Consider the following 21,045-nt stretch of genomic DNA (forward strand, 5'->3'; position numbering starts at 1 on the left):
CCAATGTGGGAAAACTGTGGTGTGTGTGTGTGCATGTGTGTACGTGTAAAGAAACATTTTTCCCAGACTAGGGGACCTGGGTGAGGCAGCAGAAAAGAGCATGGTAGCAAGTGCAGAGAGTGGATTTCATGTGGTGCTGGCTGGGCAGGGGAGGGCAGAGAGGCCTACTGCACTTGAAGAACAAGTGGGGTCTCGCTTCCACTGGGGGCCTGGGGACGTACACTAGGGGCCAACGAGCAGGCCTGGGAACTCCTGCGTGTGTTTAGGTTCAAGGCAGGGAGAGGAGAGTGCCAGGACCCCAGGCTGGCATACTGGCGTGGTATGCTGGAGGACTGGGCTTGTGAACTAAACATACTTGAGTCTCAGCTGAGCGTAGGGATGGGGTCCCAAGCCAACACATGTACCCGAAGACTGGCTCTGGGGTCCTAGGTGGGCAAGCAGAGCTCCAGCCCAGCACATCATCCCGGCAGAGGACTGGGCTGAGGAGCCCACGAGCTCGCAGTGATGGGAGTTGTGGATTGCTCAGAGAAGGAGGCGTTGGATGTGTGGGAGAGGCGACGGCTGAAGGAATATGTTACAGGTGAGGAATGACTTCCTGGGAACTTCTCCCAACAAAGCCACTGTACTTGCAGGTAAGTGAGGGGTCTGAGGCTGAGCAGTTTAGAGGAAGGAAGCTAGATGACCTTTCTGGGCCAGACCAATGTACCCGCCCATGTGGGAGACCTGAACTGGTCTGGTTAGCATGGACCACCACCAACCACCACCTATCAGCACATATAAAAGTTAGGGCCAGGGCCCAGCACGATAGCCTAGTGGCTGAATCCTCGCCTTGCATCCACTGAGATCCCTTTAGGGGTGCCAGTTCATACCCTGGCTGCTCTACTTCCCTTCCAGCTCCTTGCTTGTGGCCTGGGAAAGCAGTAGTGGATGGTCCAAAGCCTTGGGACCTTGTACCCACAAGTGAGACCCAGAAGAAGCTCCTGGCCCCTGGCTTTGGATTGGCTCAGCTCTGGCCATTGTGGCCACTTAAGAATTAACCAGCCAATGGAAGATGTTTCTTTCTATATCTCCTTCTCTCTGTGTATCTGCCTTTCCAATAAAAAATAAATAAATAAAAAGGAAAAGTTGGAGCTGGGGGCTTACCTAGCAGGGCTAGATCATCGTACCCTCCAGCATGTTGCAATAGAGGATGGGTCCTGTTAGGCTGGGCCATGACACTAACCAACACTTGAGAGGACCAGATTTGGAGGCAGATTCTGTGAAGGATTTGTGGGTTCACCCCTGTGGGACTGCCATACCAACTGGTTTGCTCAAGAGTTGAGGGACTGACAAACTGAACTATGCATGACCATGGAATCCCCCAACACTCGTGGGTCCTGGGGTTGGGAATGGGCTGGACTAATCCAGGCTGTAGCACCCATAGGTACACCCTGGAATAGGGCATGGGATGGGCTAAACCACAACATCCACCAGTTACACAGAGAGGGAGGACTATCCTGGGTAAGGACCTAACAGCCACTAGGACACATGAGATCCGGGTCTGGGTGTGGGCCTGATGGGGGAACTTGGGGACCTCCCTGGTGAACTGTAGCTCCCACTGGTGAGCATGTGAGTCAGGCTTGGGTGTTGATCAGCTGGGCAATACTGCTCCACTTGTTGGCAAAGGAATGGGCTGGTTCTGGGCAGGTGGACCAGCCAGAGATGGGCCAAACCTTAGCCCACTGGCATGTGTAGGAGCCAGGATGGAGTGTGGGCCATGCTGGGCTAGACTATCACACCTACCACTTTTCATGAAAGCCAGGGATGGGGGCAGACTGGGCAGGGCTAGGCTGCAGCACCCACCAGCAAGAGCTGGAACTGAGAGCAGGCCGGGTCAGGCCAGGCTACAGCATCTGAAGGCAAAGGTCAAGCTGAGTGATAGGCTATGCTAGGCTGGGTCAGAGCAACTACCAGCAAGCACAAGCTCTGCAGCTGGGAGCAAGCCTGGTTGGTGAGTTAAGGGGTCACCTCTCCTGGGTTCTGGTTCCCACTGTTGAGCTCGAGAGCCAATCTGGGGGTGACATTCTGGGCTGGACATGACTGCAATTTCCCTTAGCATGGGTGTGGACTGGGTCTGAGATGTGTCAGGCTGGGCAACCCACTGGTGCTTGTGAGAGCAAGGGTGGATGTAGTAAGGCTGAACTAGGTCTCAGCACACGCTGATCCACATGAGAACTAGGTCTGGAAGTGGACCAGCTGTGGCTGGGCTGTAGCCCAGAACAGTAAGAACCGGAATGGGTGTGGGCCAGTCAGGCAAGGCTACTGTTCCTTCCAGGACAGGAGGTGGGCCAAGTCGGGCTGGATCAAGAAGTCACCGGTGTACATGAGATCTGTCACTGGTAAGTGACCTGATAGAGGAGTTTGGGAATCTCCTCAGTCAAGACACAGTCCCTGAAGGTGAGCCTAGACCAGGCCAGGTTACAATACCTGCCGCATACGTGTGGCTCAGGTCTAGCACCCACTGGCAGATGTGAGAACCAAAACAGGGTGCAGGATGGGCTAGGGTGGTCCACAACACCAGCCAGGTCACATTTGGGTCAAGACTGGGGACTGGTTGGGTTAGGCTAGGCTGCAGCACCCACTGGAACCAGGGGCAGGTTGGGCCAGGCAAGACAGCACCCACCTGCAAATGCTGAGGTGAGGCGGGGCCATGTCACGCTGGACTGCAACCTTCATAGCACACATAACACTTGGCGGAGGCGGGGGCGGGGGAGCGGCGAGCCAGGTAGGGGTGCAGTGAGGACTCCCCTGCTGGGCCACCGCTCCTGCTGGTGAGCATGAGAACTGGGACTGGAAATAGACCAGGCTGGGCAGGGCTACAAAGCCCGTTGGCCTAAATGTGAGCTGGATTAGTTGGGAGAACCAGGCTGGGCTAAACGACTCTATCCACTGGTGTATGCGTGAGCCGGAGTAAGTAAAGGTTGGTTGGGCTTTGCCACAGCATCAGCTGGCAAGTGCAGATAATGGGAGAAAATCTAGTCAAGCTGGACTGTAGAACCACCTTGAAAGTCCAAGATTTGAGGCTGGGAGTGGTTCTCGGAGGGAAAATGTGGGCACTCATCTATCTGCTGGGCTGTAGCTTCCACTAGTGAGCAGGAGAACCAGGGCTGGGGGTGGACCTGACTGGACAGGCAGTAGCACCTGTCAGCATAAATGTGGTCTGGGTAGTGCAATTTGTTGGGCTGAGCTAGGTTGCGCCGCATTGATTGAGCTAGGTTGCGCATGCATTGATGCATGCATGAGCCAAATGGAATGTGGGACAAACTGGACCAGACTGCTACATACACCATCAAGTGTAGGAACCATGGCTGGGGTGACCTGGTCAGGGGGGGTCGCTTCAACTGGGTTGCAATTCCTGCTGGTGTGTATGAGGGCTGAATGTATGGTGGGCAGGGTTAGGCTAGGTAGCCACATCCATTAGTTTGCATAAGATATGCGGCTAGAGACAGAACTGACCCAGCAACTGCAACCACCATTGTGTGTTTAGGTTGATGTGGGGGGATGGATAAAGCCAACCCTGCACTCACTGGCACACACAGGAGTTAGGTCTAAGGTCATTTCTGGCAAGATTTCATTGGGGAATCCCGACCCCCCCAAAAAGTGAACTACTGGACTCAGAATTCCAACCACAGAGAAAATCACAGGCTCTGTGGTCTGATCGTGGAGTGCATGTGTCAAAACTGGCCCTCCTCAGTTGCCTAAGACACCGCAGTGGACTGCATGCCCAGATGCACATGGAGGATACAGCAGTTTGCTGGAGCCTACAGAGGACATCTAGTATCATGATAGAGGATGGAGGGCAGAACAAAGTGGACAATTCTCCAAGCCAAGCTTCAATAGCTAGCATCTGGGCAAATGGAGATTCTAAGGTAGATTATGTTAGCCAACGAACCTTGGAAAGAAAGATTTTCTCATCCTTGGAGCAATGAGATGAATAGCATCTCAGAACTGTGGAAACCACTTGAGCAGTACCCTCAGAGCATGCTCAGCATTGGGGATCCCTGGGCTGACATCCCGTCCCAGGTACTGATGCAGCTGGGATGCTGGGTAAAGCTTCTCTTCTTCTTTCCCTCTTTCCCCCATATACAGGAAGAAAATAAAAGTGGAAATAATGGTTTCATCCACTTTCACCCATTCCTTGACCTTTCCCACCCTAATCAGTGGTTCACATGGGCATGCAACCTTCTCATGATGTAAACATCATCAAAAATAAAAAAAATAAAGAAAATAAAGAACAAGTGGAAATGCAGTTGAGAGAGGAACATGGGAAAGCCAGAGCTCAGGGTGCTATATGACCTGTCTGGGATCACAGGGCTCCTGGCAGGGCCGTTTGGACTTCCAGCCCCCCAAGGCTTGTGTTCTTGCTTAGACTCTGACCCACAGGAGTGGAGACCCAGGGCCCCAAGCAGGTGGAGGGGAGCTTGTATGGTGTAACCCGGCACCTTCCCATACACCACGCAGTCATCGTTACAACAACCTCTTGCTCACTAGAACCAAACTGGGCATCGAAGCAACCCAGGCAAGTTCTGTCTCTTCACTGCTGGTTTCATGCTGCAATGAGTTAAACCACTACCTACATGCTAGCACCAGTTTTACCACTGGTTCAATTCCTGGCTGTTCCACTGCCCATCCAGCTGCCTGACAATGTGCTTGGGAAGGCAGCAGAGAATCACTCAAGCATTTGGGTCCTCTGCCACCCACGGAGGCCCTGATGGGATTCTTGGCTCCTGATTTCAACTTAGCCCAGCCCTGGTTGTTTGGTTACTTAGAGTCTGAACTGGCGGATGGAAGATCTTCCTCTCTGTTACTCTACCTTTCAAATAAATATGTAAGTAAGTAAATAAAAACAAGGTCTGTCTCACTGGACAGAGTGAGTGGACAGTGGAGGGGATGGTTTGGGGCTGGAAGCCCAGGGCATCCCACCTGGTGAAGCGCAGGTGAGTCTGCAGGACTGGGGCTGTGCATACCCCTGATTCCAGGGATACCTGCCACCCAAGAAGGAGCACTCTTGGGCCCAGGCATCCCTCCCCAACCCTGCACCCCTTCCCCATACACATCCCTGCCTGCTCACCTTGGGTGAGACCGTTCCTTTGGTGTAACCTTAACTCCCCCTTCTGTTGAACAAGGTAATTGCACCTCCAGAGCCAACTTCCTCCACACAGCCTCAACTCTGGACAGCCTCCCCGCCCCCTGCTCACCAGGCATCACCTCGCTTCCACATGAGACACAACTGAGGTTCCAGTCAGAATGAGCTGGAAGAGCTGCAAGTTGGAATTTTGCTCGTGAGGCCCTAACGATGACTCACAGCAATCTGACAGGTAGCAGCCAGGAGTCTGACCGCCTTATGTGTTGGGCAGGGTAAACTGGAACTCAGAGCCAACACTGGGTGTGGAAGTCAGTTCCCCTAGGCACAGTTCTGAGCCTAAACTGGCCCGGGATCCAATTTGAGCTCTACTTTGAACTCATGGTGGGATTTCGAGTGAGTTAACTTAACCTTGCTGGACCCCAATTGTCCCATCTGTCAAGTGGATGGAGTTATCTCGGGGTTGGCACTGTGGCATTGAGGGGGCTAAGCTGCTGCCTGCAGCACCAGCATCCCACATATGCACTGGTTTAAGACCCAGCTGTTCCACTTCCCATCAGTTCCATGCTAATGTACTCGGAAAGCAACAGAAAGAGGGTGCTGGTGCTTGGGCCTTTGCGCCCACATGGGAGACCCAGAAGAGACTCCTGGCCCCTGGCTTTACCTTGGCCCAATCCCAGCTGATGTAGCCATTTGGGGAGTGAGCAGTCTCTCTCTCTCTCTCTCTCTTTCTCTCTCTCTTTCTTTCTGCTTTTCAAATAAATAAATCCTTAACATATATCTCTATACCTCAGCTGTCCTGCAGAGCTGTGGGGCCCAGAGGGAGGACACACAGTGGGCCTGGTGCATCAGATCTGCTCCATAGCAGCTGCCTCCCTCCCATCTAGCCCTCTCTTGAGGGTCATTGCTGGGGCTACCAGGGGCTGTGGAACCCAGAAATCCAGCCTTAAGGTACCACAGCCACTCATTCATCTTTCCAAGCCCCTCTCTTGCCCCTTCGTCAACAGCCACTGGTGACAGCAACAGCTTGGCAGTTAGAAGCAGGTGACTTTCATGTCATTGATGATTCTTGTCAAACTATGCCCAGGAGTCAGCCTAGGATGGCCCAAGATCGAAGGCCCGAGGGAGCAGACGGGCATCACATATGAGGCCATTCTGCACTTTTGCATACATGGCAGACATCAAGAGTTAACCCCATTCTTGACCTCAGAATCCTCATACAGTCTTTACCCATCAATTACAGATGCCACACAGAATGAAATCTAGCCTTTGCCTTTGGTAGATGCCACGAGTGTCCTTTTCATATCCACCAGCCCTTTTCATTTCAGGGCGCTTCAGCTTGGCTTTCAGTAGCCAACACTGGCATATCTCTGCCTTAGCAAGCCAGGGTGCCAGAATCCATGATCTCCAGCAGCTCTGAACCAATGACCAGTAGGAGCTGGTGAATGGGTACCCTAGTGCCTGCATCCTCAGATGGGAAACCTCCAAGGTGCACCTGCTCCCCTGGCATGCCAGCAGGATTGAACACTTGCCCTCCCCCCCTTGCCCTAACTCCCCAGCCATCTGGCATCCCTCCCATTGATGTTGGCTTGCCCTCAAGGTCGATCCCAGGGTCTGACTCTAGGGAGCCCCAAACTACAATGCACCCTTCACCAAGTCTGTCTCTTTAGGGAGCAGGGCCCAAGGAGGGGAGTGACTCACCCACGCCAGTCATGAGTCTCTGAACCCTAGTCTTTCTGCGGTGGGCAAGGCTGCTGGGGAAACCACAGTGGGTAGATGGATGGAGATCATTCCAGAAAGGCTGGTGCTATGGTGCCGTGAGTTAGCTTGCTGCCTGCGGTGCTAGCATCCTATCAGAATGCCAACAAGGGTCCCAAGACCTGGTTGAGCCAGCTCCCTGCTAACACACCTGGGAAAGTAGAGGATGATCCAAATGCTTTGTCCCCTGTCATCTGTAGATCTGTGTGTCCCCTGTGGGAGACTCAGATGGAATTTCTGGCTCCTGGTTTCTGCCTGGTTCAGCCCTTGCCTTTGAAGCTATTTGAGAAGTGAACCAGTAGATGGAAGATTCTCTTTCTCTCTCTGTCTCTCCCCCTCCCTCTCTTTCAAAGAAAGAAAATAAATCTTAAAATAAATAAATAAATCAAGTTGCTGGGGTTAGCTATGCACTCCTGCCTCTTCAGCAGCGCATTTTCTCAGATCACTTGGCTACATTTCAATTGTCTGGTTTTTTTTTTTTCTGTTTTGTTTAAATTGAGAGGCAAAGAGACACACAGAGACAGAAAGACAGAAAGAGAAGTCTCCCAGCTGCTGGTTCATTCCCCCAAATGCCTACAATAGTTGAAACTGGGTTCAGTGGAAGCCAGGAGCCAGGAACAGCATCCTGGGCACCCATGGGTGACATAGACCTGAGGCCTGAAGCCACCACCTGCAGCACCCCAAGATATGCACAGCAGGAAGCTGAAATCCAGAGTGGAGCTGGGCCTCCAACACAGGCTCTGAGATGGGATGCCAGCCTCATCCCTATGCCAGACAGAGGGAGGGGGCCACCTCTGCCACCTGTCACAGCCGCCCTGCACTGCAGGATCCAGCGTCAACCCAGTGGGAACCAGCTTGCCAGGTGACAGCCACATGGGCAGGTGTGCCACTGGCCGCACTTACTGGGTGTAGGTGATATATTTTTTCCGGTAACCCCAGACTGTGTTCTCCACTTGCTGGCCTTCACAATGTTGCTCTCATGCCACATTATGACACGCTTCTGTCTCAGCTCCCTGGGCTGGGGCAAGCTGCAGATGGGAAGAGGGTGGGATGCTGGCTGGGCGGTAGGGCCTTCCTCAATGATAAAGGGATAGAGCTTCATCGTGACCGTTGCCAGTGGAAAGAGAAAGCCCCTGTTGTTTTTTTTCCCCCCAAGAAGCCGATGATAAGGTATATTTGCTCTATGATGTAGTGGGGAATGCATATCCCTAGATGATCTATTTATCTAAACTGCTGCTTCATGGCCACTGAAACAGTGACCTGGGGCATGGTGGGCTGCCTTTCCATGCACTGGGCACTGTCATCCCTGAGTCTCCAGCCAAGTCCCTGGGCTTCAATCTTTCCCCGCCCCCCCTCCACCTGCTGTGTGACTTGGGCCAGTTTTTCCCACTTTGTGCCTCTGGCTATCCATCTGTAGAGTGGGAATGAGGGATCCAGCCTCAACCAGTCTCTCTCTCTCTCTCTGACTGCTGACTACAGAATAGGGGATGACCTGACACAAGCAGGCCCTCTTCCTGTCCCTTTCCTCTGCCTGAGAGGGTGCAGCTAAGGTGAGGCCTCCCACAGCTCCTCCTCCAGACTTTCCCTACCCCCCCACCCCCGTGACTAGGGAAGGAGCCACACCCAGACTCAACACCAGACCCTGGAGACCAGAATCTGAGAGCTAGAGACATGAACAAGGTCTTCCCCCAGGTAAGGCCAGCCCTGAAGAGCCCCTGACCACAGGAGGCAAAATCTGGGTTGAGGAATGGGTGGAAAGGGGGGGCTGGGCAAAGATTGCACCTGCCCCAGCCATTGAGGTGAACCAGCCCCACCGCAGGGGGTTGCTCCCAGGCAGCAGTGAGCAGGCAGGAGAAACGGGTGGACAGTTTTGATGGTGAGGTGAGTGCTGGGAGGAGGTTGGGGTAGGGGTGGGGGAGCAAGGGTGGTGCAGGTGCACAAGGACCGGGGGAGTGGGGGATGGACAACATCAGGAGGACAGAGAGGGCCGTACCAGAGAGCTGCCAGCGCTGTATCCAGGGGGGCGGAAGAGGAAACAGCACTCCTTGTGCAGGATGGGGTTGGGGGTGGGTTGACAGGTGTGTAGCTGTAACACAGGAAGGGTGACCAAGGGCAGTCAGCTCCCAGAGGGGTTGAGAGCTCAGTAGCTCCATCTGAGGCTATCCACAACCCCTTCTGCAAACCCCAACTATTCAACTCCCTGAGGCTATGGATGACCTGACCCAAGCCCAACCCTTGTTCTGTTCTCTTGGCAGGGAGATGTCACCAGCACCACTACTGCTGGGCCCAAAGCACTGGCTGCAGGGGAAGGTAAAGTAAAAGGCGGGACCTCCCTCACCGTGGCTGTCTCCAGGGAGATGTTCTGCAGTGCCCCAGGCCTTTGCCTCCTGTGTTAATGTCGTTGCCACTTGTTTCCTAGGGTGGTCCCATTTCTTCAGACATGTACACATACTGAGCACCTAGTATGTGTCACCTCTTAGGCCTTGCAGCACACACAGTGCCCACCTGCAGCAGCAAGGAAGGGGCTGGAGTTGGATTCTTGGGTCAGGGGGCTACACCTGGGTGACTCTTTGTCCCTCTGAGGGATGAAGTGAGTCAGAAATATATGATACTTCAGCATCCACTGTGTGCCATGGACTCACTGTGTGACCAGGGCAGTCCTCTGTCCCTTTATGAAACAAAGGTAGGACCCCATGAGCACTGGGGTTTCCCATATGTCTTGTCTTGGCTCACATTTCAACAAGGAGGAAGCAGCCCTGGGTAGGGGCTACTTCCAACCACAAAGAATCAAGCCTCTCTCGAATGTCTGGCAGGATCTCTGTCATTTATTTTTCTCTTTTTATAGGAAAGGAGATTCACAGAGAGAAGGAAAGACAGAGAGTGAGAGAAAGAGAGAGAGAGAGATCTTCCATCCACTGATTCGCTCCCCAAATGGCGGCAGTGGCTGTCAGAGCTGAGTCAATCTGAAGCCTCCTCCAGGTCTCCCACTTGGGTACAGGATCCCAAGGTTTTGGGCCATGCTTTGTTGTCTTCCCAGGCCACCAGCAGACAGTTGGATGGGAAATGGAGCAACCAGGGAATGAACCAGCGCCCACATGAAATTCTGGTGTTGCAGGCAGCTGATTAGCTGGTTGAGCCCTTATGTTGTGGATAGTCACAGCTGAGGCTGAGAGGTCAGGAAGCGAGTTCCACATCACAGAGCGGGGAGTCCGGTTGGAGGGGCAGGTCTCCGGTCACACCACACTGGTGTCTGTTGATTTGTAAGTGCTGGTCCACAGCAGGCGGGATTGTGGAACCTAGGAACCCCACTCCTCCAGCTGCAGCTGCAGGGAAGGGGCTTGATTCCTGAGGGTTTCCAGCCCAGAATGTGGCATCTCTGCTTGGTGCGAGGCTGGCTGCTGTGGTTCTGCCTTTGCACGCAAGTATTTGAAGAGCAGCCGCTTGGCCAAGCAGAGCGGGACTGGCAGCGCCTCTCCTGGCCCAGCAACGCGTTGTCTCCTGGGTTACCTGAATCCGCCTGTGTTTATCAACGGCCCTGGCAGCCGCTGACTTGGGCGTATGGATCAGCTATTCTACTCAGTTATTTTTTAAAGCTTTATTTGTTTATTTGAAAGGCAAGGTAACAAGAGGGAGGGAGAGACACACACACTGAAAAAGAGAGAAAGATCTTCCATGCACTGGTTCACTCCCCATGACCCTGGCGACCAGGGCTGGGCCAGGTGACACCAGCAGCCAGGATTCCATCCAGCTCTCTCATGCGGATGCAGGAGCCCAAACACTTTGGCCATCTTCCACTGCTTTCCCAGGCATGGATCTGGATCCAAAGTGGACCAGCCAGAATTCAAACTGGCACCCATAAGAGATGCTGGCGTCATAGGTGGTAGCTTCACTTGCTGAGCCACAGTGCCAGAGAATGGTCTGATTTAGGTTTAACTGCACTGTCCATTGGTGTCTCCATTCATGATGCATACTCACACTGGACTCCAGCCTCATTTAGCCACTTTCTGCCCCTCAACAAGTCACCCCTCAGGACCCTTCCTCTTCCACTGTTCTCACCACACCCCTACCCCACCCCATGCCCCCAGAGGTCCTGCCCAGAAACCCCGCAGCACATGGCCCTGGCTTCTTAACTACACTGACACCTGGCACCCTGGGCTGTCTATATGCAGGCACATGTGGGCACGAGTCTGCCTGTCCCGGAAAGCGACCTACACTGATGCCAACGGAGGCCTGCTCTCGTCTCCTGGATCTCTGCTTTGGCGCTCACAAAGCACCTGCTGTGTGGCCACCCCGGCCTGGATCTGGGGTCAAAGAGATCCGGCAGGCCTGCTCCTGCCCCCTTCTCTGAGGTGATGGGGACTGGGACAGGATGCACTGGTTCATGCTGTCCCTCATCTGTGTCCCGTCCCTTGCCTCCTGTGTGCCAGTGCCAGAGCTCTGCAGAGCAGCACAACCCGTGGGTCCTTGGGAAAGTGTCCTCTCCTTGTCTTGTACACAAGTGAGAATCAAAGGAGCCAAGCACAGCTCTGCACGAGCTGGGATGTCTGCGGACACTGCTGTTCCACAACACTTAGAACAGAGCCTGGGGGCCAGTGCTGTGGAAGGCAGAGTCAGCACTGGCCGCAGCTCCTCCTCAGCCACACTTGGGACAGAACCCTCCCCTGCCCCCACCACACAGACTCCTAGGAAACGCCAGGGTAATGCCTATAAGCCCCGTTCTCCATCTGAGGAAACTGAGGCACATGGAAGTAAAGCTGCTTCCTGGGCTCCACTGGGAGGTAGTGGAGCTGAGGTTCCAGCCAGCAGCCTCGCAGTCTTGTGGAAAGGGCGTGGGTGGTGGCATCAGGTAAGGACGTACATGCCAGCCCCAGAGGCAGTACCCGGATAGGTCCTCTGAGTTGCAGGCCTTCCATCAGAAAAATTATAGGGGTTGACTCTGTGACATACTAGGCAAAGCTTCCGCCTGTGGCACAAGCATTCATACAGATGCCGGTTCCTGTCTGGGCTATCCCACTTCCCTTCCAGCTCCCTGCCTATGGCCTGAGAAGGCAGCAGAAGATGACCCAAACCTCCCCCTTGTACCCACATGGGAGACCCAGAAGAAGCTTCTGGCTCCTGGCTTTGGATCAGCTTGGCTCTGGCTGTAACGGCCATTTGGAAGAATGAACCAACAATGGAAGATCTTGGTGTGTGTGTGTGTGTGTTCCTTCTCTCTGTAGCTCTGTTTTTCCAATAAAAATAAATTACATCTTTAAAGTATAAGGAGAGGGGGTGGCACAGTAGCCTAGTGGCTAAAGTTCTCGCCTTGCACACCCAGTTTGTGTCCTGGGTGCTCTACTTCCCATCCATCTTCCTGCTTGTGGCCTGGGAAAGTAGTGGAGCATCCTCAAAGCCTTGGGACGCTGCACCCACATGGGAGACCCAGAAGAAGCTCCTGATTCCTGGCTTCAGATTGGCTCAGCTTTGGCCATCGCAGCCACTTGGGGAGTGAATCAGCAAATGCAAGATCTTTCTCTCTGCCTCTCCTTCACTCTGTAAATCTGACTTTTCAATAAAAATAATAAGTAAATCTTAAAATATATATATCATAAGGGACTTGGGACCCAGAAATCCTGGCTATGCCTGGAGTCCTGCCCAGTGGTGATCAGAAGGATCAGGTGTTCAGGAGGCTGGGGCATGTACCAGAGGCCCATGGCACTGCTGTGCACCTGCCGAATGGCAGAGCAGTACCAAAGGCTGAGGAGGTGCCCTTCCCAGGAAGGCATCCCTTCCCCAGTTAGGGAAAGGGGTCTTTGGTGAGGATTAGGGGGTGCATGGCTGGGGGAACGTGGGGACCCTAGCACCAGCACCCCATGCCTGTGTCTCCCCCACAGCCAGCCACAGCCACCTCTGCTGCTCGCGCCGCGGGACCTGCCTCTCTGCCTTCCTGCTGCTCCTGCTGGCCATTCTTGCTGCCCTTATCACACTGGCCACCATCGTTGGATTCCCGCCACGCACGCCAGGTCTGGGCTCGTGACAGACAGTGGTCCAGGCCTGCAGGGGAAGGTGGACGGGCCCACTAGATGGAGGAGACCTGTACCCTCCTGATTTCCCTGCCAAGTGACTTTGGACAGGCCCTTAGGGTACACACAGACTCCTGCACACCGCTGACACACAGGGTCAGAAAGTTCATAAAAAGAGCACATGATGGAGAATCTATGAGTGGATCTCAAAAACAAAACAAAACAAAACAAAACAAAACAAAAACTTGCAGCAAAACAAGCCCATCTTTCTCCATGAAGGTTCTGAGGTGCCCTGGTTTGTGGCTCTGAGCTATTTGCACACCTTTGAGAGGTTCCACTTCTGAAGTCACCTCCTCCAGGAAACCTCCCTTGACTGCCAGGTTGGATAAAGAGCCTTGTACTCCCAGGCATCCTCTCACTTGGCCCCAAGCCCTGGGTGGTCTTGTCCATCTGTGCACCTGTTTCCGACATAGAGAACAGGACCGTGTCCAGGGCATCCCTACAGCCCTTGGCCTCGGTCGGTGAGATGTATGCTCAGGCCAGGTCCATGGGTATGCTGAGTCTAGCAGGCAAGGTGGCCTTTGGGGAAATAAAAGGGCACGCGTTGCTTGGTTAGTGGAGCAGGTATCAGGAATAACATCTCAGGCCCGTGGCATAGTCTGTGTGGAGTTATTGAGATGGAAGGAGGCAAGAAGGATCCATAATCCTCCTCTACAGGATCCATAATCAGGGAGCTGGAAGGGAAGTGGAGCAGCTGGGATACGAACCAGCGCCCATATGGGATCCTGGTAGATGCACGAGGAGGACTTTAGCCACTAGCCTACTGTGCCAGGCTCTGTTCCTGCTCTCTGAGTGATGCTTTTGCAACCAGGCCAGGCAGATGGAAGGGAAGGAGGTGGGGGAGGGGACAAAATTCACAGCATTCTCCCAGCCTGACCTGCAAGCACGGACAAGCCCGTGGTCACTTGCTGTGTGCCCATGCTGTGCATGTGCTGGTGTCTGTTAGTGCAGGCCCCGGTCTGTGTGGGAGTGTGTTTGTGTGCACATCTCCCTGTGTGTGTGACAACGCTATTGTCACCTAGAGCCAGCCCCTTCCAGTAATACAGGCAGTTCTGGGGACCAAGACATGGCACTGTGTCCAGGACACTGTCCCCACACCCTGAGGCATCGGTGTACACATGTGAGGCCAGGATTGCCTCCTACAGCCCCCCCCCCCAACTTTCCATGTCTCTGCTTTGAACTCCATGGGACTGCCCACGGTGTGGGTATTCTCCCACGGAGTGAATGAGAATTCTCAGGGGCATATGAGACCCAGGAGAACAGCCATGGGTTTACAGGGAGCAAAGTGGGTGTGCAAAAGGCAGAGGTGCTGACAGGCCCTCAGTCTGCCCAAATCTACTGCACCTGAGCCGGCACCAGCAGATGCACAGTGAGTGCCACATGGTCCTCATAGGCATCTGTGAGGCATGGATCCTTTCCAACCAGGAGAGGCCTTAGTGGCTTCACACCTCCGATGCTCCCTATCTGCTCCCCACCCCAGTTTTTATGGGGTGGGTGCTAGGGCCCCCCTGGCAGAGGCTCTGAGAATTCAGGGCATCTACCAATGCTGAGCTGCAGGCAGGTGGTAGAGCTGAGCTCAGCCCAGGGGCCCGTGTTCTCCCTCTAGCCAGCTCCAGGGAGAAGCCCTGGATAAGTCTGACAGCAGGACCCACTCCTGCCCACCCAAGCCATGCCCTTGACTCTCAGGGCCTTCTTCCCCCACTCCCTCCTTGCTGTGGCCTCTCAGGGGCCCAGGCTTGTGTGATGCCAACAAACCGGACAGGCTTCCTGTGCCACGACCGACGGAGCTGCATCCCGGCCAGTGGGGTCTGTGACGGCATCCGCACCTGTGCCCATGGAGAGGACGAGGATGATGGCTTGTGTCGTGAGTACCTGCCTGCCCCTGTCCCTGGGCTCTCACCTGCCCTCCCTGCAATCACACAGAAGCTCCACCATCCCCAGACCCAGCAGGTACTTTCGTGTTGCCACTCCTTGGAGGATGCATCACCTGCAGCCAGGAGCCCCTGGCAGCACATGCACACACACACACACACACACACACACACACACACACACACGCGCGCACATACATGCATATGCAGTTCTACTCGCCCAGCACCTGTCCTCGTCCTGGCAGAGTTCAAATATGACCTCCTCCAGGAAGCCACATTTCCTTCAATGGGCTCCCACAGCCCCTGTTTCTCCCATAGTGGTTACCCTCAACTGGCACATCTGCTCTCCTAGCAGACTCTGAATTCCCCAAAGGTAAACCTAGTCAGCCTGATGAATAAATGAGCTGCCTCAGAGAGTTGATGGTTCTCGGCCATGCTACCTGGACTGGGCATGAAGCTTGCAAGTTAATGCCAGGGCCACAGCAGGTAGAAGCAGGCCAAGTTGAGTGGTGGTGTGAGTTCAAAGGCCCTGGATACAGAGAAGATCCTCCAAGTCATCTTGTTAGCTCTAGCTAGCCTGACAGAGGCTGCCCAGTCTTTCCTGCAGACTCCTTAGATGGGCAGCTGCTCCTGGCATGAGGAAGTCTCTAGCCAGTGGCCACCTGTCCCTGCCTGCTCCGACTCTGCCCATTCATCAATCAGCTCCACTCCAGATGGCACACACTCCCCTACTCTCCACTGCTTCTGTGCTCCGGTTTCTGATCTTCCCCAAACATACACCTCATTTATGGACACTTCCGGATGGGTCATGACATCCAAAGAGCAGGAGCCCGTCCTCTCGTAGTGTGGCTCGAGTCCCTGTGGCCTTGCAGGAGGCCTGCCATGGAGCTCAGGTCCAGGTAAGGGCTGAATCCATGGTCCCGTCAGCTCTGGGGCGCAAGTGGAAGGCCTCACACTTACACCTGCTGCATTCCACCTGGAGAAGGCTTCCCAGAAGGATAGGAACTTGACCATGGATTTGAAGGTGAAACAGCCCATGATAGGGGTCATGGAGGACACTGCTGAAGGGAGAGGGAATGGTGCCAGCAGCAGGGTGGGGAGTAGAGAAGGCAGCAGTGGCTCCAGGGTGAGATGGGGTCGGGGATACAGGGGGCGTTCACGTGCCCCTTCAACTCCACTTCTCCGCTTCTCCCTGAGTCCTTCCTGCAAGGGATGGGAGGCACCCTTGAGTTTGGCAAGTGTGGGGGCAGCCAGTATGGTCCACTAGCAGACAGGCCGGGGACAGCCAGGCTGGGTGTGGACTCATCCCTGCTCCGTGTATCCTCTGCAGGGGACATGCCCCGCAGCCTCCCAGGCTTCCTTGTGGCCCGCTGTGGAGACCCAGCCTCCTGGATCTACTCTGATCAAAAATGTGACGGGACCAACAACTGTGGGGACTGCTCAGATGAACTGAGCCCAGGTGGGGCTCTGGGCACAGGCTGGGCTGAGCAGTGGCTGGGTGGCAGCCAAAAGGCAGAGGCTGATTGGGGATCTCAGGGGCTCCTAGCTGCTGCACACTTCTGCTTAGCTGCTGCTGCTTGAATGCCTCCAGGTACTGTGTGCTCACTACCACTCCCACAACTTCTGGAGGTTCATTTTTCTGTGGTGGGAATAGGACAGAGACATCCTATAGAGAGGACATACAGGGCTACCTGGGGTTTGAACCTGGGTTCCCTCATTTCCTCTGCACTACCCCAAAGCAGGAAACCAAGCATGGCCCCTACCCCGCTGTCCACATGTGGGCCAACAGAAACCTCCAGAAGAGAAGACACTCAGTAGTACCATGAGGGACAGGAAGGGAGCATACACAGAGCCAGACTTCTGGACTCAGGCCTGCTGTCTGCCACCCCAGAGTTGGCTCCAAGTTTCATCTCCATTGTTTAATCAACAAACACCTGTGCACTGCTGGGGCTGGGGCTGATTCTGGATTATGCTGAGAGCTGCCAGTCAGGAATCAGGTACAGACCTCCCATGATGCCACCTTCCACTCTAAGGAAGTGCCAGAGCCCAGGAGGAGGAATCCAGGACACTTCCGGGAGGAAGCAGCATTCTAGCAGGCCTCCACAAAGAGGCAGGATCCCCACACACTGAGGCTAGGTGGGCCAGGAGGAGAAGGCTGGGGGGCCCAAGGCCCAGAGTGATGGAGAGAAGTTTGCAAACCATTTTGGGGAGCTCTAGTGGATTGGTGAGGCTGGGGACTGGGGGTATGGAGGGAGGGATGGGAGGTAGGACTGGCAGATAATATGCACCTGCTAAAGCGAGGATCCTGCTTTTCTTCCATCACTTTCTTCACCTTGAGCCCAGATGGAGAAAGGCTCAGGGCAGGCAGGGCCTCTGGACCCAGCAGGTGCCACCTGCATCCACTCTGCTGCTAGAGAATTAGAGATACAGGCAGCCCACGTGAATTGGGAGCTATGGTGGTACTCAGAGCTGATGAGCACACTGGGGTCCCCAGGGCTGGCCAGGATCCACCCCACCAACACCTACTCTTCTTCTTGTCCCCACAGCAAGTGCCTGCCCACCCTGTGGCCCTGGCTGGTGGCGCTGCCAACCCACTGTCTTTAGGTACTGCAGCTGTATCCCGAGGAGCCTGTGCCGGGACCATGTGCAGCACTGCTCTGACTGGTCTGATGAGTACTACTGCCCTGGACCCTGAGTCCTCCACATGGGTGGACAGAAGACCATGGTCAGAGTGGCAGCAACAACCTGCTCATGAACGTGGTCTCCACAGCAGAAGAGGAGGAAGGAACCTTCCACATCGCCCACCCAGTGGGATATACACACACTGACTCTAAGTAGCACTCTCCTTCTTCATGTGCTCCCTGTTGTTTGCCCCTCAGTAATGGGGAGCTCACTTCCATGCCAGGTAGCATCTCACAAAGGCGAGGGCAATCTGCTTGTATAATGTAAGACCTGTCTCTGGGGAGAGAGGGCAAGGCCTGCTCTTGTGCTCCAAAGTGGCGGACAGCTCCTGAGCTGTCCCCGCTAGGGAAGTAGTCTGAGTCCCTGATACAGACCTTGTGGGTGGGGCAGAAGTGAAGCAGGGCCACCTTCCGTTCCCCTGGCACCTCCATCCAGCAGGTACTGCTGGGCTGGCATGTGACACCTGTAATTGTCTCAACTGAGTGACCCTTGTGGGTCTGTCACAGGAGCTGGCGCGTGACAGACACCTGTTGCCCCAGCCTGGGAAGCCATGCTGGAGGCTTAGCACCTTCTCCTAGGAGTCCTGAAGTTAGTCATCAGGCAGCCCCTCACCAACGACCCTTGGCCCACATCCGTCTCTGCCCCATGCGGATCTCTACGCAGGCCCAGCTGCCCAGTTCTGCTACCCTGCTTCCTTAAACTAGGGACACGGTTTTGGCCGAATGAGCTTCTTCCACATGTGCCTTCACAGCATCTGAGCAGGCAGGGCAGATATCCCCCTGGACAGGTGAGCAAATTGAGGTCCAGAGAGAGGAACTGATTAGCCCTAAGTCCTTTAGGAAGTCCATGAAGAAACTAGGGCAGTCCTGGCCAGAGGCTCTTCAGACCCCCAGTGGGACAATACCTTGGCAGGGGGCACAGTCAGATACTTAAAATCACAGTGTCCCCACCCTGAGTCTGAAAAACACGTGCAGGCATTGAGAATCCAGGAGAGTTCCTGTTGAGGGAGAGGGACATGCCCCAGGGACAGGATCAGACTTCTGTGTTTTTAAAAACTTTTTTCATACTTGCATGGTTTTTAAAAAAATTTGTATTTGGAGACCAGCGCAGTAGCCTAGCAGCTAAAGTTCTCACCTTGTACACACCAGGGTCCCATATGGGTGCCAGTTCTAATTCCAGTGGCTCTGCTTCCTATCCAGCTCCCTGCCTGTGGTCTAGGAAAGCAGTTGAGAATGGCCCAAAGCCTTGCAACCATGCACCGAGTGGGAGACCTGGAGGAAGCTTCTAGCTCCTGGCTTCAGATCGGCTTAGCTCCAGCCATTGCAGCTGCTTGGGGAGTGAATCATTGGATGGAAGATCTTCCTCTCTGTCTCTCCTCATCTCTCTATATCTGACTTTCCAATAAAAATAAAATAAATCTTAAAATTTATTTGAAAAATGGACAAAGGTTATTTTCCACTCGCTGGTTTGCCTTCCCAAATGGACAAATGCAGCCAGAGCAGGGTCAGATGGAAGTCATAAGGTGCACGTTAGCAGGAAACCGGGATCAGAGGCATAGGAGCCAGGGTTTGGCCTGATCCTGGCCCATGGCTTGGCCTGGAGCTGTGTGCAGAGGCCGATGAATGAGGCCATGAGTGAACCAGAGCAGCCAACCCTGGACTGCACACTTGCTGTTTAGAACTCATAAGATTGGGGTGCGGTGCAGTAGCCTAATGGTTAAAGTCCCCACCTCGCATGTGCCAGGATCCAATATGGATGCAGATTCTAATCCTGGCTGATCCACTTTCCATCCAGCTCCATGTGGCTTGCTTGAAGTTGCACAACTCTGACGATGCAGAGCCAACAGCTAAACCTCGATAGGCATCATTCCAGAGAAACTGCCTCCCAAGCCCCAGCTGACATCTCATTCCTGGCTGATTGTTTCAGTATTTCAGAAAGAAGCTGGTGTCAAAGCCAATTTTAAGCCACTTTCTATGATGGCGGTATCCCATTTGGATGCCAGTTCCAGTCCCAGTTGCTCCATTTCCAATCTAGCTCCCTGCTAATGTGCCTGGGAAAGCAGCAGAGCCCAGGTGCTTGGGTTCCTACCACCCATGTGAGAGACCAAGAGGACGCTCCTGGCTCCTGGCTTTGGTGTGGCCCGGCCAACTATTGCAGCCATTTGGGAAGTGACCTGGGGGATAGAAGGAAAGAAGGAAGGGAGGAAGGGAGGGAGGGAGGGGAGGGGAGGAGAGGAGAGGAGGGAGGGAGGAAGGAGAAAGAGAGAAACAGAAAGAAAAATAAAGGAAAGGAAGGAGAAGGGAGGGGAGGGGAGGGGGGAGAGGGCAGGGGAGAAGAGATGCAGGTGCAGTGCTCCCAAACAGCATTCCAGGAGGCAGCTCCAGAAGCTCCAGCAGGTAATGTCAGGCAGGCAGACCCCGCCCCCTGCTCCGGACACAGAGCAGCCCAGAGCAGGAACCAGCGTCAATATTTGCCTCTCTCAGCCTCCCATGGCCTAAGCTCCGGGAACGGTACTAGCAGTACAACAGGTTCCTCCTCGCTGTGCAAACACACAGGGGTAGATGAATGAGATTTAAAGCAGCTCAGCCTCAGTCCCTCAGGACACTGGCCTGCAAATCCAGACTGGTTGAACCACCTGCCTCTGCTGTTTGCCAGAGATTTCCACTCTCATCCTTGAGCTCACAGAAGCGCAGGCCTTCAAGCCAACTGGGAGCTCAGGCCCAGCCAGGCTGCCAGCAGAGGAGGAGTCCTGCCTCCTCTGAGGGAAGAGGGCCACCCAGCAATGCCCAGCCAGAGGCAAGGGACCACACTGAATCCCTTTGGAAATAATTACGTATATACATGATAATTAATGTGAATTATATAGATATTACATACAATGGAATGCACTGCTCTTCAGTAGATAGATCGAGGAGGGTTTTAAACCAGAGCTCAACGGCTAAATAACCCTCAACTTGTAAGTGCTGCCTTGCGAGGATCCCATGTGGGTGCTGGTTCATGTCCCAGCTGCTCTACTTCCCATCCAGCTCCCTGCTTCTGGCCAGGGCAAGCAGCCGAGGATGGCCCAAAGCCTTGGGATCCTGCACCCACGTGGGAGACCCACAAGAGCTCTGGGATCCTGGCTTTGGACTGGCTCAGCTCCAGCTGTTGCAGCAACTTGGAGAGTGAACTAACGGATGGAAGATCTCTCTGTCTCTCCTTCTCTCTGTATATCTGACTTTCCAATAAAACATAAAATAAACCTTAAAAAAAAAAAAACCTCAGGAGTTCTGGAGCAGGGTCCACGGGCTACACATTGGAGAATCACTTATTTATTTACTCTTGTGCTCAATAAGTGAGATTTTAAAGAGGCATGGGGCCCATTGTTCACACTAAGTGATTTTCCAGACAGAAGACAGGCTAGCTTTAGAAAAGTTTATCTTCACATGTAAGTTAACCACACCTAGGAATCACCCCATCTATATTCTGCACGTCATGAATTCCTGCCTCCTTCACGAAAGCAGCGCCTCCATAACACAAAGCCTAGACTTTCAGAGACTAGAACAGCTTG

At 54.1% G+C, this 21,045-nt stretch overlaps 1 protein-coding gene across 1 annotated transcript; it reads left to right on the forward strand.

The window, feature by feature from the left end:
• Positions 1-504: 504 nt before the first annotated feature.
• On the forward strand, positions 505-17,508 carry LDLRAD1 (low density lipoprotein receptor class A domain containing 1). Its single transcript, XM_040978610.1, has 5 exons — positions 505-580; positions 12,754-12,882; positions 14,669-14,806; positions 16,144-16,272; positions 17,360-17,508. Exons 1-5 carry the CDS (start codon positions 505-507, stop codon positions 17,506-17,508), a joined length of 621 nt encoding a protein of 206 aa, XP_040834544.1.
• The last annotated feature ends 3,537 nt before the right edge of the window (positions 17,509-21,045 follow it).

This window comes from Ochotona curzoniae, unplaced genomic scaffold (assembly GCF_017591425.1).
Source record: "Ochotona curzoniae isolate NIBS_2020 unplaced genomic scaffold, NIBS_Ocur_1.0 contig_291, whole genome shotgun sequence".
In the NCBI taxonomy this organism is placed as follows: domain Eukaryota; kingdom Metazoa; phylum Chordata; class Mammalia; order Lagomorpha; family Ochotonidae; genus Ochotona; species Ochotona curzoniae.

Excerpts from the sequence above, each read along its gene's own strand:
- LDLRAD1 (XM_040978610.1), top strand. The coding sequence starts at position 505 with ATGGGAGTTGTGGATTGCTCAGAGAAGGAGGCGTTGGATGTGTGGGAG. Across the intron at positions 12,883-14,668 it reads ATTCCCGCCACGCACGCCAG|GGGCCCAGGCTTGTGTGATG; the intron begins GTCTGGGCTCGT and ends GTGGCCTCTCAG. Across the intron at positions 16,273-17,359 it reads CTCAGATGAACTGAGCCCAG|CAAGTGCCTGCCCACCCTGT; the intron begins GTGGGGCTCTGG and ends TTGTCCCCACAG.